The 15,668-nt window shown below is 46.4% G+C and overlaps 1 protein-coding gene across 5 annotated transcripts; it reads right to left on the bottom strand.

Moving 5' to 3' along the window:
- Positions 1-60: 60 nt before the first annotated feature.
- LOC110509208 (neurabin-1) lies at positions 61-14,164 on the bottom strand. Of its 5 annotated transcripts, none has more exons than XM_036966061.1 (19): positions 13,640-14,164; positions 10,912-13,099; positions 8,059-8,191; positions 7,772-7,892; positions 7,565-7,669; positions 7,241-7,337; positions 4,937-5,080; positions 4,648-4,701; positions 4,082-4,182; positions 3,820-3,948; positions 3,602-3,698; positions 3,450-3,522; positions 3,219-3,355; positions 2,890-3,140; positions 1,921-1,989; positions 1,546-1,747; positions 1,235-1,345; positions 771-959; positions 61-517 (listed from the first exon to the last, which is right to left on the bottom strand). In XM_036966061.1, exons 2-19 carry the CDS (start codon positions 12,949-12,951, stop codon positions 278-280), a joined length of 4,293 nt encoding a protein of 1,430 aa, XP_036821956.1. In that variant the 5' UTR covers positions 12,952-13,099; positions 13,640-14,164; the 3' UTR covers positions 61-277. The 5 variants fall into 5 exon arrangements, with proteins under 5 accessions (XP_036821956.1, XP_036821957.1, XP_036821955.1 ...); XM_036966062.1 differs by lacking the exon at positions 13,640-14,164 and adding an exon at positions 13,423-13,631 and having other exon boundaries at positions 1,921-1,986; XM_036966060.1 differs by lacking the exon at positions 13,640-14,164 and adding an exon at positions 13,423-13,631.
- Positions 14,165-15,668: the final 1,504 nt, after the last annotated feature.

A 15,668-nucleotide genomic window follows, 5' to 3' on the forward strand; every position in this document is an offset into this window, starting at 1 on the left:
CATGGAAATGAAATTGAACCCAAATGTTAAAATGCGGTCTTTACAGTCAGAAGTTAAGTCTAAGATTGAAACATGATTTATTACCTCATGGGAAACATTCACAGCTTAAAATACAATATAGCGCTTAAATGTCATCAGCTGTACAACATGCATATAGAAACAAAACACTTAAAATAAATAAAGTATATTTCCCCCAGTCGCGGTGAGCCTAATAGAAGTAGGACTTCTCAGATAAAAAGTTGTGATTGAAGATCGTTTAGGGGTCAGAGTGCAGACTTCAGCAGAGGGACTCTGTTCTGACCTTTTTACCACCACATCTGTCCTCCCTTCCCACCGTCTTCTTTCCTTCACTCTCCTTGCTCCTCGTCTCCTTTCCTTCACTCTCCTTGCTCCTCTTCTCCATTTCATTTTCCTCTCTCTCCATTCCCTTCACTCTCTCCTTCTCCAGAGTCTTCCTCATCTCCTTCAGCCTTCTCCTCAGAGCAGCACGGTCACTCTGACTGCACACCCCCAGAGCCTAGAGAAAGAAAGGGGGGTGGGGGGAGACTTTACTTTATGTGAAACTATGGGCTGATCCATATGGAATGAAATCATTAATCTAAGGGACGCGTCACAATACTCTTCATTAGCCCCCTTTCCTAGCTGGTCACTGATCAGGGAAGCCCATTCGGTCCTTTCATTTATCAGAACACTGAAGACAGAAGGTGAGGAGAGGATGATGTCTAACAGTATTAAGACATAGCCCTCGACTCCCTGTAGAACAAACCTACTTTGAGTTTGTTGTTGTCCAGATTGAGGAGTTGCAGCCCATCCACACCATTGGCTGTGAACTTAACTGCATATTGGTCCATGCTAATGCCAATCAACCACAGACAGACCTGCTGATCGGTCCATTGGTCCAGGGGTCGGCTTTGCCATTGATTATCGTTACCAACTTGGACAGAGTCACTGTCCAGAGTCTACAGAGAGGGACAGACAGATGGACAGATAGTTTGACACAAACGCAAAACAGTTAAAAACAAACACCTTAATATTCCATCACATTCTGTGTCGTTCGGGGGGGGGAAGTAAACCACAATCCAGCCATATGAACCGAGGAGAAAACAATCAGGGAATGGTAGAAAACTAGAGCAGAAATCAGGTCAGAGAGAGAAGGGCGATAAAGACAGAGAGAAGTGGAGAGAGGATGGAGTGAGAAATAGAGGGAGACCATGTGAGAGACAGAGAGACGCACCTCTGAGGAGGAGAAGGTGAGAGTTTGAGAGCGCCCAGAGAGAGACACATCTGATATCATCCCTGACAGGAGAGCAGAGCTGGTACTCCCTGCGTCTGCAACACTCAGTCTCTAGAATGAGCAAAGACGTGACTCACACACAACCAACCGCACAGTACAAAATGAAAGGCCCCAGGTGAAATAAGCATGCAAAATTCATAAGCCACATACATTATTGAGTTGGACAAGTGCTTTGAGCCAAAATGAAATTTGAAGTCCAGGGTAGTCGGAGATGAAAGCCCAGGTGTGCGAATGCGCGCCTCCCCTCTCACCTGGCAGTCTCTACTGCCCCCGGTGGTCATGTAGGGTAGACTGCTGCTGGAGACCGACCTAAGCTTCTCTCTCTCCCTCTTCAGCCTCTCCCGGCCTCGCTCCCCGAACCAGGAGAAGGGCAGGCAGGAGGGCATGGAAGTGACAGAGCCTGAGGGAGATACACCACTGCTGGGGTTATCTACCAGGTCACCACACGAACCCCTGGGGACAGAGAAAGACAACAACAGTCAAATAGAGGAACGGCAGAAACACTTGAAAGACGAAATGTCATGTGTGTGTAAATAGAAATTGCTGTACATGGTGTGTGTGTGTATAGTATTGACTGGACCCCGTTTTCTCTGCTAGTTCCGTAGTGTGTATACTATTTATTTTACCTGTGGTCCAGGGACCTTCTCTCGTCCTTCTCACTCTTCCTGCCTCTACTGAGAGACTTGCGGAGGCTGCTAGAGGGCAGAAGAACAGAGGTTAGAGGACAAGGTGGAACTATTACCACATTTCGCATACATGCACTACATGACCAAAAGTATGTGGACACCTGCACGTCGAACATCTCATTCCAAAATCATGGGCGTTAATATGGAGTTGGTACCCCCCCCATTGCTGCTTATAGCAGCCTCCACTCTTCTGGGAAGGCTTTCCACTAGATGTTGGAACATTACTGCGGGGACTTGCTTCCATTCAGCCACAAGAGCATTAGTGAGGTCAGGCACTGATTTTTGGGCGTTTAGGCGAGGTAAGGCACTGACTCTGTCCTCGAACCTCTCTGGCTCACAGTCAGCATTCCAATTCATCCCAACGGTGTTCGATGGGGTTGAGGTCAGGGCTCTGTGCAGGCTAGTGAAGTTGTTTCACACAGATCTCGACAAACCATTTCTGTATGGACATCGCTTTGTGCACAGGGGTCCTGTTCTGTGAGCTTGTGTGGCCTACCACTTCGCGGCTGAGCTGTTGTTGCTCCTCGACATTTCCACTTCACAATAACAGCACTTACAGTTGATTGGGGAAACTCTGGCAGGGCAGACATTTGACAAACTGACTTGTTGGAAAGGTGACATCCTATGACGGTGCCACGTTGAAAGTCACCGAGGTCTTCAGTAAGGCTATTCTACTGCAAATATTTGTCTATGGAGATTGCATGGCAGTGTGCTCGATTTTATACACCTGTCAGCAACAGGTGTGGCTGACATAGCCGAATCCACAAATTTGAAGGGGTGTCCACATACTTTTGTATGTATAGTGTATCTTATCTGCTCAGAAGTGCCTAGGGGAAAGGGGTTAGGTGTTGGTTTGAGAATGAGCTTGCTGTACACTACAACTACACGGGGATCTGGTGAGCAACCTACCTGATGTCAGGGAATCTTCTCTTTGATTTGTGTGTGGCAGAGGAGTTGTCCTCTTTCGAGGGAGACTGGTCTGGCTGGGGGGTGAGGAGAGAGGATGGGGGATGGGACTGGGGGGTGAGGGCAGACAGAGAGGTGGTGCTGGAGTGGACACGGTCACCTCCTGCTGAGAATGAACGTCCCACCTCTCGGGGTGTGATCGCAGTCAGAGATTGGCTCTTCCCGTCACAGGCCTGAATCTGGTCTTCCTCACCCTACAGGGAGTGATAGAACATTCAGTATGTCAATGGAATGTGTGTGGGGTATGTGTGTGATATATATATTTATCTGACCGGTCTCCTGAAGGACTCTCTGAGTTTGTCTCGTGAGGGAGGGTGTCTCTTGGTTTTCTGGGCGAGCTGTGCTCTGGCCCTGTGAGCACTCGTGTCCAGCCGACCCGTTTCAGGCACAGCAATGCTCCAGTCTGCACCTGATACAAACACACAGTCTGAGAGGCTCAATACACAAAGATACACACATGCTTGCACACACAGACACATGCTACCCGAGAGGCAGTGTCTTACTTGAGGTAAATGAGGTGTCCAGCGGTTGGTTGTCAATCTCAGGGACCGCCTCCCCTCGCTCCAGGGGACCAATCTGAACAGAGGAAAAGAAAACACTTCTCACTCAGGTAGTAGCTGTGCACAATAGTTTACGTCATCTCCTCCAGTCTCACCTGTCTCTGTAGTCTATCCACGGTATCTCTGTGTCTCCTCTCGGTCTCCTCCATCTCTCGCCGCAGCTCCTCCTCTCTCCTCTCACTCTCCTTCTCTCTGCACAGGGACAGAAGGAGCATCAGACACGGAGAGAAATATACTTTCTAAACAGGCAGTGAAAGTTCCTAATTGTCTCACAGGGGCATTTTCACGGTGGACTACATTACCCAGAGCTCACCTGTGTTGGAATTCCCTCAGCAGTCTCTTGGCCTTGCTGTATTTGACCTCTAGGCTGTCGAATTGGCTCTGAGTGTCAGCCAATCGCTGGTTCACAATCCTGCACAGAGCCTGGGCCTCCTGCCAGTACCTAGAAGAACAATCACATTCTCCCTCATCACCATCATCATCATCACCATCATCATTTATATCACCGCCGTCATCATTTTCCATCACCATCACACTAAATGAGTGACTGGTAGATCAGTGTAATTGATGATTACTTCTCTAGTTGGTCAGCCTTCTCCTCTCCCTCCTGGACACTCTGCTCCAGCTCATCCTGACGACTCTCCCACAAGGCCCGCTGCTCCTCACAAACCCTCAGCTGGAGGACAAACAGGTGGGTAACCAGTTCCCTAGCCCCATACCATGAACCCCATTCATCTAGCCCTCATCCCTAGACAGTAGACACTCCCCTGAGAAACATCCCCTACCCACTCTACTAAGCACCCAGAAAAAAACAATCCACTTCAGCCACGTTCCAACACCTTGAAGACGCAGCCTTTCTTTTTCCTAAATAATCACTAAATCGAACAATGCCACCGGTAAAAAGGGCCTACATTAGATCGCTTTAACCAATGCTGTCATGTCAGATCCGACCAGTGAAAACACAGGGAAGACGGACAAGAAGAAAGTCTATTTTCAAGGTTATTGGAACATGGCATCTGTACTAATATCTCAGACTGTAGACAGGGACGTCTCATAGAGAGCTAAATGAGTCTGTTCTGAGGGAGGAAGTGTGTGTGTGTGTGTTAGCATGCGTTTTGACAGTCTCGTCAGTGTGACCTACCTTCTCCTGGGCTAGGCAGAGTTGGTCTGATCTGGTCCTGAGCTTTAATTGGAGCTGAGGCGAGACCAGTACACACTTGAAAAAACACTTCACACAACACAATGCAACATAATAACACGTATTAACACTAACGCCTATCAGAGTCCCTCAGATCTCCAGACACTAGCATCTGTTCTGGGACCAATAACATAATGCTTTCTGAGGGGGTAACAGAGTATGTTTTCACCAGAGTGCGCGCACGCACACACGCACACAAAATACTGGACTTCAACACTTCTGACTGACACACCTGTTTGTATTTAAGGCAGAGCTGGGCTGAGTCCAGGCTGGTAAGGTCTTCCTCTTCCTCCTCTTCCTCCTCTGTAAGGAGATCTTCCTCTCTCTCATCCACTGTGCTCAGCCCCAGAGCGCCATCATCACCTCCATTTAGCAACTGAGATGCATAAAACGCCCACACACAGGTATAACCAATAAGGAATGCTTATGTAGAGGGCCTTCAGAAAGTGTTCACACCCCTTGACTTTTTACACATTTTGTTGTGTTACAGCCTGAATTTTAAATGGATTAAATTGAGATGTCATGTCACTGGCCTACACAAAGCACCCCATAATGTCAAAGTGGAATTGTGTTTTTATTTTTTTTGCAAATGAAACTCTGAAATGTCATGAGTCAATATGTAATCAATCCATTTGTTATGGCAAGCCTAAATAAGGATAGGAGTAAAAATGTACTTCAGTCACATAAGTTGCATGGACTCATTGTGTGCAATAATAGTGTTTAACATAATTTTCCAATGACTACCTCATCTCTGTACCCCACACAATTATCTGTAAGGTCCCTCAGTCGAGCAGTGAATTTCAAACACATTCAACCACAAAGTCCAGCGAGGTTTTCCAATGCCTCACAAAGAAGGGTACCTATTGGTAGATATATATATTTTTTAACCTATATCCCTTTGAGCATGGTGAAGTTATTAATTACACTTTGGCTGGTGTATCAATACACCCAGTCACTATAAAGATACAGGTGGCCATCCTAACTCAGTTGCCAGAGAGGAAGGAAACCACTCAGGGATTTCACCATGAGGCCAACGGTGACTTTAAAACAGTTACAGAGTTTAATGGCTGTGATAGGAGAAAATGGAGCATCCTCAACAGCATTGTAAATTACTCAAAAATACTAAGCTAAATGACATAATGAAAAGAAGGATGCCTGTACAGATTTTTTCTTCCAAAAAAATGCATCCGGTTTTTAATAAGGCACTAAAGAAAAAAACATTAAAAAATACAAAGCGTTATGTTTGGGGCAAATCCAACACATCACGGAATACCACTCTTTCCAAGCATGGTGGTGGCTGCATCATGTTATGGGTATGCTTGTCATCGGCAAGGACTAGCAAGTTTTGTTGGATTAAAAACAAACAGAATAGAGCCAAGCACAGGAAAAATCATAAAAGAAAACCTGGTTCAGTCTGCTTTCCAACAGACACTGGGAGACAAATCCACCTTTCAGCAGGACAATAACCCAAAAGACAAGGCCAAATATACACTGGAGTTGTTTACCAATGTTCTTGAGTGGCCTAGTTAAAGTTGACTTAAATTGTCTGTCTAGCAAAACAGTTGAATATTTCTGTCTAGCAATGATCAATAACAAACTTGACAGCTTGAAGAATTTAAGAATAATGTGCAAATATTGTACAACCCAGGTGTGCAAAGCTCTTAGAGACTTATCCGGAAAGATTCACAGCTGTAATCGCTGCCAAAGTTGATTCTAACATGTATCGACATAGGGGGTTGGATACTTATCTAATCAAGATGTACACTACATGACCAAAAGAAAGTGGACACTTGCACATCAAAAATCTAATTCCAAAATCATGGGCATTAATATGGAGTTGGTCCCCCTTTGCTGTTATAACAGCCTCCACTCTTCTGGGAAGGCTTTCCACAAGAGCATTAGTGAGGTTCGGGCACTGATATTGGGCGATTAAGCCTGGCTCAATGGGTTGAGCTCGGGGCTCTGTGCAGGCCAGTCAAGTTCTTCCACACCAATTGACAAACCATTTCTGTATGGACCTCACTTTGTGCATGGGGGCATTGTCATGCTGAAACAGGAAAGGGCCTTCCCCAAACTGTTGCCACAAAGTTGGAAGCACAGAATCGTCTAGAATGTCATCGTCTAGAATGTATGCTGTAGTGTTAAGATGGCCCTTCACTGGAACTTAGGGGCCTAGCCCAAACCCTGAAACTTGACAAACTGACTTGTTGGAAAGGTGGCATCCTATGATGGTGCCACATTGAAAGTCACCAAGCTGTTCAGTAAAGCCATTCTACAACCAATGTTTGTCTATGGAGATTGCTTGGCTGTGTGCTCGATTTTATACACCTGTCAGCAACGGGTGTGGCTGAGATAGCCTAACCCACTAATTTGATGGGGTGTCCACATACTTTTGTATATATAGTGTATTAGTGTAGATCATGGACAACAAAACAAATTAAATCCATTTGAATCCCACTTTGTAACAACAAAATGTGGAAAAAGTAAAAGGGGTGGATACTTTCTGAAGGCCCTGTATACACAGTCTCACACCTACCTCCACTGTAGGTGGTCTCTTGTCCTGCTCCAGACTCTGAGTGATCAGACGAGCCACCTCACTCTCCTCCCCCTGCTTCTCTCGGCCTATCAAAAACCTGCAGTGAGAGACAATGACAAATCCTCAGCCTGTGTTAAGTGGTACAACAAATTGGCATAGAGAACATGTGTGTGTGTGTGTGTGTGTGTGTGTGTGTGTGTGTGTATGTGTGTGTATATATATATATATATATATATATATATATATATATATATATATATATATATATATATATATATATATGTATGTATATATATATATACATACATACATACATATACACACCTGACAGTGCCAATGGTTTTCTTCAGCATAGTGGCAGCAAACAGCTGTGTGACTCCGACCAGACTGACCCCATCCACCTCCACTATCTGGTCATTCACCTGGACACTGACACACACAGAGAGATACAGAGATCTAGGATCAGCTTACAGTATTACACTCGCATCTTACCATTAGAAAGGCATCATTAACCTTAGATCAGATTCTCACCGTCCATCCTGTTGTGTAGCTCCGTTCTCTGTGATGGTCTTAACGAAGATGCCCAGCTTCTCCAGACCCTGGTCAGCCCCTACCCCCATCCCTATTATACTGATACCCAGACCCTCATCTCCTACAGAGAGGGGAGTTCGACAAAAGAAAGAGTAGGTGTAAAAACAAAAGGAGAGAGAGAGATGGGCTGATAAAGGGTGTGAGAGGGAAGGAGAGAGGAATATAAAGAGGAATGGAAGAGGTAAAGGATAGAGGGAGAGAGATAGCAGAGGAGAGAGGGGACCAACCCTTCTCTATCTGCACAGGGAAGAGGTCCATCTTGTCCACTCTCTTCTCCAGTTCATACTCAGCAGAGGCAGACACAGGGTCAACGTCATCGTTACGCCTGTCATAGTCCGCATTAGAGTAGGTAAGGAACACCTGAGAGTACACACACACACACACACACAATGACATCTTTCATAGTCAAGTTTAGTGTGTGTGTATGCCAGTCTTTGGTTTTCTGGGTCCCCCAGATTGTCTACCCGCTCTCTGCCAGCTGGACTTATTGATACCACACCATAGTGTTTATGTTGTCAGATCCTCCAATATGACTGGGGTGTGAGATGGAAACACAAGCTGTAGCAGACGCTTAGTCTTAACACACTAAGCTTCACACACACACACACACACACGCGCAATGCTGAGTCATTGCAAATCCATGTACCGCAGTTCAATCTCAGAGGCAGGGAACGTCTTAGACAATATGGTCCTCAAAACAGTTAAGAGACTTCATTTGCCAGTAATTAAATCCTAAATAGACACTGACCTGGTGAAATGTGTGCCAACAGTGGCATACTCAGTAAGGCTCTCGGAAGACTTGGCAGCTACAGGGGCTGAGATGTCTGGGAGATTTTAGATCCTGACTGGAATCCCTCACACTGAAAAGACTCATGTGGAGTCACATACAGTAGGGTAGTTGGATGTTCTATACTGTATTCGAGTCATGGCTCATGCTATACAACTACTGCTGTACACACCTTTTCTATTCATATACTGTTCATACACACCATTGTTATATACATCACCAGTCAAAAGTTTGGACACACCTACTCATTCAAGGGTTCTTCTTTATATAAAAAAAACTTTTCTACATCTGGAACAATAGTGAAGACATCAAACCTATGAAATAACACATGTGGAATCATGTAGTAACCAAAAAAAGTTCAATCAAAATATATTTTAAAATACACCCTTTGCACTCTCTTGGTAAATTCTTGCTACAAGCTTGGCACACCTGTATTTTCTCCCATTCATCTCTGCAGATCCTCTCAACTCTGTCAGGTTGGATGGAGAGCGTCACTACACAGCTAGTTTCAGGTCTTTCCAGAGATGTTTGATAGTGGTTAAGTCCGGGCTCTGACTGGGTCACCCAAGGACATTCAGAGACTTGTCCCCAAGCCACTCCTGCGTTGTTGTCTTGGCTGTGTGCTTAGGGTTGTTGTCCTGTTGGAAGGTGAACCTTCGCCCCAGTCTGAGGTCCTGAGCAGGTTTTCAACAAGGATCACTCTGTACTTTGCTCCGTTCATCTTTCCCTTGTCGTGACTAGTCTCCCAGTCCCTGCCGCTGAAGAACATCCCCACAGCATGATGCTGCCACCACCATGCTTCACCGTAGGGACGGTGCCAGGTTTTCTCCAGACATGATGCTTGGCATTCAGGCCAAAGAGTTGGTAGAACAGAGAATGGTTGAAATCAGACAAGAGAATATTGTTTCTCATGGTCTGAGTTCTTTAGGTGCCTTTTGGCAAACTCCAAGAGGGCTGTCATGTGCCTTTTACTGAGGAGTGGCTTCCATCTGGCAACTACTATAAAGGCCTGATTGGTGGAGTGCTGCAGAGATTGTTGTCCTTCTGGAAGGTTCTTCCATCTCCACAGAGGAATTCTGGAGCTCTGTCAGAGACCATCGGGTTCTTGGTCACCTCCCTCACCAAGGCCCTTCTCCATCGATTGCTCAGTTTGGCCAGGCGGCCAGCTCTAGAAAGAGTCTTGGTGGTTCCAAACATCTTCCATTTATGATGGAGGCCACTGTGTTCTTGGGGACCTTCAACTCTGCAGAAATGTTTTGGTACCCTTCCCCAGATCTGTGCCTCGACACAATCCTGTCTCGAATCCTGTCTCGGACAGTTCCTTCGACCTCATGGGGGAGAAGGTTCACCTTCCAACAGGACTTTGATCTTAAGCACACAGCCAAGACAATGCAGGATTTGCTTTGAGACAAGTCTCTGAATGTCCTTGAGTGGCCCAGCCAGAGCCCAGACTTGAACCCAATCTAACATCTCTGGAGAGACCTGAAAATAGCTGTGCAGAGACGCTCCCCATCCAACCTGACAGAGCTTGGGAGGATCTGCAGAGAGGAATGGGAGAAACCTCCCAAATACAGGTGTGCCAAGCTTGTAGCGTCATACTCAAGAAGACTCGAAGCTGTAATTGCTGCCAAAGGTGCTTCAACAAAGCACTGAGTAAAAGTTCTGAATACTTATGTAATTTTGTTGTTGTACATTTGCAAAATTCTGTAAACCTGTTTTTATGGAGGTATTGTGTGTAGATTAATGAGAGAAACAACTATTTAATCCATTTTAGAATAAGGCTGTAACGTAATAAAATGTGGGAAAAGTCGAGAGATCTAAATACTTCACGAATGCACTGCATTTCTTCATTCCTTTCTTTTCAGATGACGTGTGTAATGTTTGGTATTGCTACAGTAGGTATTATTACTGCACTGTTGGAGGTAGAAACGCAAGCATTTAGCTGCCCTTGTGATAACATCTGCAAATCTGTGTACATAACCAATAAACGTTGACTTGTTCTTACATCACAGCTGTTCTGAACTGAATACCTGACGGAGCATGAGCTCTTGCCTGTGTCTCATCCACCTGATGGGTTATAAATATGTCTGTACGGTTCAAATTATTATCCGTCTATTCATAAACCCTTCAGCGATTCTACCCATGCTTTTCATTTTACCACAACTAAGGGATTGAGCCATACGTACTCTCTGAATCAAAATCTGGTACCCCTTTATCAAACCCAATTGGGTGAGTGAGTTTTTGTGGTGTTCTTCTAACAATGTGATTGGGTGTGGTGTGGGTGGGGGTTTACCTTGATTGGTGCTGTAGAGAATTTGACCTTCCTTGTCTTAGCAGAATCCTCATTATCCTCATGAGGAAGACCGGGAATCTCATCATATTCAGTAGAGAGCTGCTCCTCTGGATCTGGGGTCAGACATCTTGCGTCCCGTTCCCTGTCCCGTTCCCTGTCTTTCGCGAAGGCCTCGTTCTCAATCTCAAGGATGATGGCAGATCCATTCTCCTCCTCTCCTCTCTCGGCGCACCCGCTCCCTTCGTCCTCATCCTTCACCTCCACTCTCCATCTGCACTTCCTCTCCTCTTCCTCTCTCACTTCCTCCTTTACCCTAAAGTCTATCCCTCTATCCTCTCTTGCCTGCAATCCAGCCTCCTCGTTCCCTTCCTCCTCTCTGCTCTCATCACACATGCTTCCTCTCACCTCAACTTTCTCCTGCTCTCCTGGCTCATCTCTTTCTTCCGTCCCTACCTTCTCATTCTCCATCTCACTCTTTCCTGTCATCCCCTCTTCTCTAAACTGTCTGCTTTCTCCCGCCATCTGCCCCTCCCTCCATTCTATCTCCTGCTGGCACATGTCTCTCCCTGATTCCTTCTCTCTCACCTCAGAACTGTCATGGAATCCCTCCACACACTCTCTCAATGAGGGTTCAACCATTCTGATTTCTACTGGAGGTTCAACCGTTCTCTGTTCCACCATTTTAGGTTGCACTGTCGGTTCAACCATTCGCTGTTCTACCATTCTAGGCTCCACTCTGGATTCTTCAAACACATTATCTACCAGGTTAAACACATTATCCACCAGGTTATTCACACTGCTCTCCTCCCGCTTGCTTTCCTCTTTCTTCGTGGTCTCCTCTTCTTCCTGTAAGGTGTCCTCATCCTCCTCTCCCTCGTTCCCTTCGCTCTCAGACGACTCGTTCTTCACCTCCACTAGCTCCGCCCTCACAGTCCTAGCCCCTGACTCCTCTGTGGGGGTCAAAGGGTCACCAGGGGTCATGTAAAGCTCACTAGGGTCATTCCCCTCAGACAAAGTCCTGTTGTCAGCATTAGGACTACTAGGGCCATAGAAGTCAGTCTGGTCAGAACAGGGGGAGACTGGGGTGAGAGGACTAGGAGAGTCATAAGAATGGGATGGAGGCTGAGAGTGGGGGGTGCTGGGTGCTGGGCTAGGTGGGTTGAATACATGGGAGCACACAGAGTCCTCACACACACTCCCATCTAACACACTTCCACCACACACACTGCTGCTGTCTGAGGGGTCAGCTGTAGGACTTGGGCCATCAGGGGAAAAAGTGTCACTGGAGTGACCATTAACTGGGTGAATGTGTGTAGACAAGCTGGTGTCCAGTGATGAAGTGTGTATGTGGAGTTCTACGTCGGATAGAGAAATGTGTGTGTGTACGTTGATGGGTTTTCTGTCCTCCCTCTCTTTCCTCCTCTCCCCCTCTCCTTCGCTTTCTGACGTGGATGTCAGCTCATCTCTTTCTGACCTGCTCCTTGCTCTCCCCACGTCCCTGTCCTCCCCCCTCCCATCCACAGACCCCCTGCTATCTCTGTCGGGGCTGATCTTTAAACTTTGACCCCCGCTGACCGTCTCGAACAGCTTCCGGGTCACAGAGAACTTTTGAGCTAGAGCCGCTCTATCTATCTCTATCTCCTCGGCCTTGGACGGTTTATCTAGCATAGATGATTCTACACTGGACATGCTGGTCACACTGCTCCGGACAGAGCTGTAGCTGAGAGGGCATTTGGGTAGAGCCTGAGACAAGGGGTGGATGAGGTGCTGTTGGCTGTCCATCTGGAGGAAGATGTTGTCTCGTATCTTGGTCCCTCTAGGACTGAGGGTCCTACCCCTAGAACACTCACCGGGGCCACTGGCACTGCTGGTCCTGGTGTGAGGGACTGCCATGGGGCCAGGTGAAGGGATAGAGAGACCCAGGGAAGTAGGTCTCGGCCTGGTCACAGTGTCCAAGGAGTTTTTGATGGAGTGGAGGTCAGACTTGTAGGCGTTCCTGTGGGGGGAGGCGCTCCGGCCTTTACTGTTCGTCCGCATCATCTGGGGCTGGAGGCTGGTGGAGCGGTATAAAGCTCAATGAAGGAGTCAAGTTTGCATGTCTCCCTTATTCGATAGGGTTAGAAGGTACCGCTCTGTTTCCAAACAAGTTAAGCTTTAGGACTCCGTCCACTGTCTACAGAAAAACACACTAGGAGAGAGACATGAGTCAGTTAACAACAGAGGAAATTACAATCATGGAATGGCAGTGGTGCTTCTATATTTCATATCAAATTTTTATTTAATGTTTGTTTTTCGTAGTCTACTTCCAACTAGGCCTACCTACTAATAATATTGTTCACCAGACACTTCTGCCCATGCGCAATTAGCCTGGGGAAGAGGTTAACTACTTACTAGCAATCATAACAAAACATGTAAAACAAAGTAATAAAACGATAATTAGCCTACAGTCGGGTACTGTTCGTTAACTTCAATCTTATAACCCGAAAATAATATGGTCCTATTGGTTCTTACCTGTTTGCAAAGCTGAAATACAACAACAACGCATTCAAAAGCCGGTCAATTTGATTCACATCGCCATTCAAGTTGAACAGCATTTATATGAACCAGTATTATCCCTGCGTCCACGGCTTTACAAACGCCGATTGAATTGTCCAGGGTTCATTGTCGAAATGCCAAACTTTGCAAATCCCCACACCTTGCGCGGACAACGCGCGCGCCCTTTACTTACCACCTGGCGCGCTGCCAGAGACCATCAAGCGAAAGTGCGCGTGCACGAAAGACTGCTCTCATATCATGTCCAGGTTGCTAGATTTCTCTGCCTCTCCAGTCCTGTCTCCATCCCATAGAAACGTCTTTGAGAAGGATTTTGCCTGGCATAAGCCTGTGCTCTCAGTATGCTAACAGAGGACAGATGGCGGCTCATGTCACTAACTACTGAAAGTGGATTATCGCACTGTAATCCTGTGTAAACTACCTCAGTGTGAACACTGACAATCATAGAGAGAGAGAGAGAAAGAGAGGGTGGGTCCTGATAATGAATGTAACCCACACTAGGGAGATAGTCTCTTTTGGTTAATGATAGGCCTAATAATGATTTGATTATGCTAATAATGAACCATAGCAGCCCAAATGAGGAGCCCTTCTGATGACTGGTAGTATACCACAGCGGCCTGTATAGGGTATTCAGTCTAAGCATGCATCAGTATGCTGTTTGTCCTGTTTGGTTGGTTGATACCCACAACAGAGTAACTGGTTGTCCAGACTCTTAGCCATGTTGTTAGCGGCAGAGGTGACTTAAGGGGATATGAACTGAACAACGCGATATATAATGTGCTGGTCCCACTAATTAGACAAAGAGAGGCACCCTGGCTGATTGCTTTTCTGCTGAGCACATGGAGAATTCAAGTGGAGACAGCTATTAGCCAATCAATCAAACTATTAGTCAATCAATACATCAATTCCCGCCGGGCTGCATATTAGTTCCCCAAGTGTTATCCACTTCCACGTTGAAACGTACTGTACAGTAAAGTATATTCACCATTCACAAAAGGAGCTTAAAACGGAGCAGCTTACCTGTAGCCAACCAGCCCTGCCTCTCCTCCTGGCTGGCAGAGAAGAGTGGAACAGAGCAGACTGGGCTATAGAGTATTGGGGCTATGGTGAGTTGTGACCTGGATATGGACCATTCTCCCAGGTGGCACTGGGACCTAGATGATATAAATATCGCCCAATCATACAACTACTGTACAGCGGGGGGGGGGGGGGGGGCAGAGAGGGATAATGGGGGGAGAAGGATAGAGGAAGAGGAGGGAGAGAGAACTGACTTTGCTGGTAAGTTCTTTGAGAAAAAATTGTACTTCCCACAACTGTGATATGCGGTTGTCTCACTTAGCTATCTGAAGATGAATGGAAGTCCCTCTGGATAAGAACGTTTGCTAGATGACTCAAATGTAAATGCAAGGAGTGAGAGGAATCGAAGTGAGAGAGTGTGAGGTGGGGGAGAGGAGTGAGAGGAATCGAAGTGAGAGAGTGTGAGGTGGGGGAGAGGAGTGAGAGGAATCGAAGTGAGAGAGTGTGAGGTGGGGGAGAGGAGTGAGAGGAATCGAAGTGAGAGTGTGAGGTGGGGGAGAGGAGTGAGAGAGAGGGATGTGGAGGACACTAAGGAGGAGAAAGAATCTCAAAATGAGGGATAGAGGAGCATTGTTCTCCACAATCCCATTCAGACTGCCATTGAGAGATATAGATATGTATAGTAAAACGAAGACGATTCGTATTGGTTCATGACCTTCTGCAAATCTGCCCCCAGTTTGCCTCCTTCTGCCCTGTTTCCAGGCCAACTTTGAACTCAGACAAACCAGGAGGGGAAGCCAACAATAATAACAGCAGTGTGTGTGCGTGTCAGCTGTGAGGCTGAGTTTTGGCAGCCAATTGTGACCCAGATGGATATCTATAGATGGCCATATTGAGAGTTTATCACATCCACCAGGGGTCACACAGTTGAGATTATTTTATCAGCAGAACATTCAAAAACACTTTATTATGGCTTATTATGGCAAACACACAATCACTTATCATTGCTGGGGTCTATGGTTCTGAGACACGTACAGCAACATTGCCATCTACTGTTCAGAAGTGCACCTGCTTTAACATTTTTAAAAAAGGGTTCCAAAAGGGTTCTTCAGCTGTCCCCATGGAAGAACCATTTGAAGAACCCTCTGTGGAAAGGGTTATGAATGGAACCCGAAAGGGTCATCTGA

This window comes from Oncorhynchus mykiss, chromosome 28 (genome assembly GCF_013265735.2).
Source record: "Oncorhynchus mykiss isolate Arlee chromosome 28, USDA_OmykA_1.1, whole genome shotgun sequence".
Taxonomy (NCBI): Eukaryota; Metazoa; Chordata; class Actinopteri; order Salmoniformes; family Salmonidae; genus Oncorhynchus; species Oncorhynchus mykiss.

Excerpts from the sequence above, each read along its gene's own strand:
- LOC110509208 (XM_036966061.1), bottom strand. The coding sequence starts at position 12,951 with ATGATGCGGACGAACAGTAAAGGCCGGAGCGCCTCCCCCCACAGGAAC. Across the intron at positions 3,141-3,218 it reads GAGAGTCCTTCAGGAGACCG|GGTGAGGAAGACCAGATTCA; the intron begins GTCAGATAAATA and ends CACTCCCTGTAG. Across the intron at positions 1,748-1,920 it reads AGAAGGTCCCTGGACCACAG|GGGTTCGTGTGGTGACCTGG; the intron begins GTAAAATAAATA and ends CTCTGTCCCCAG.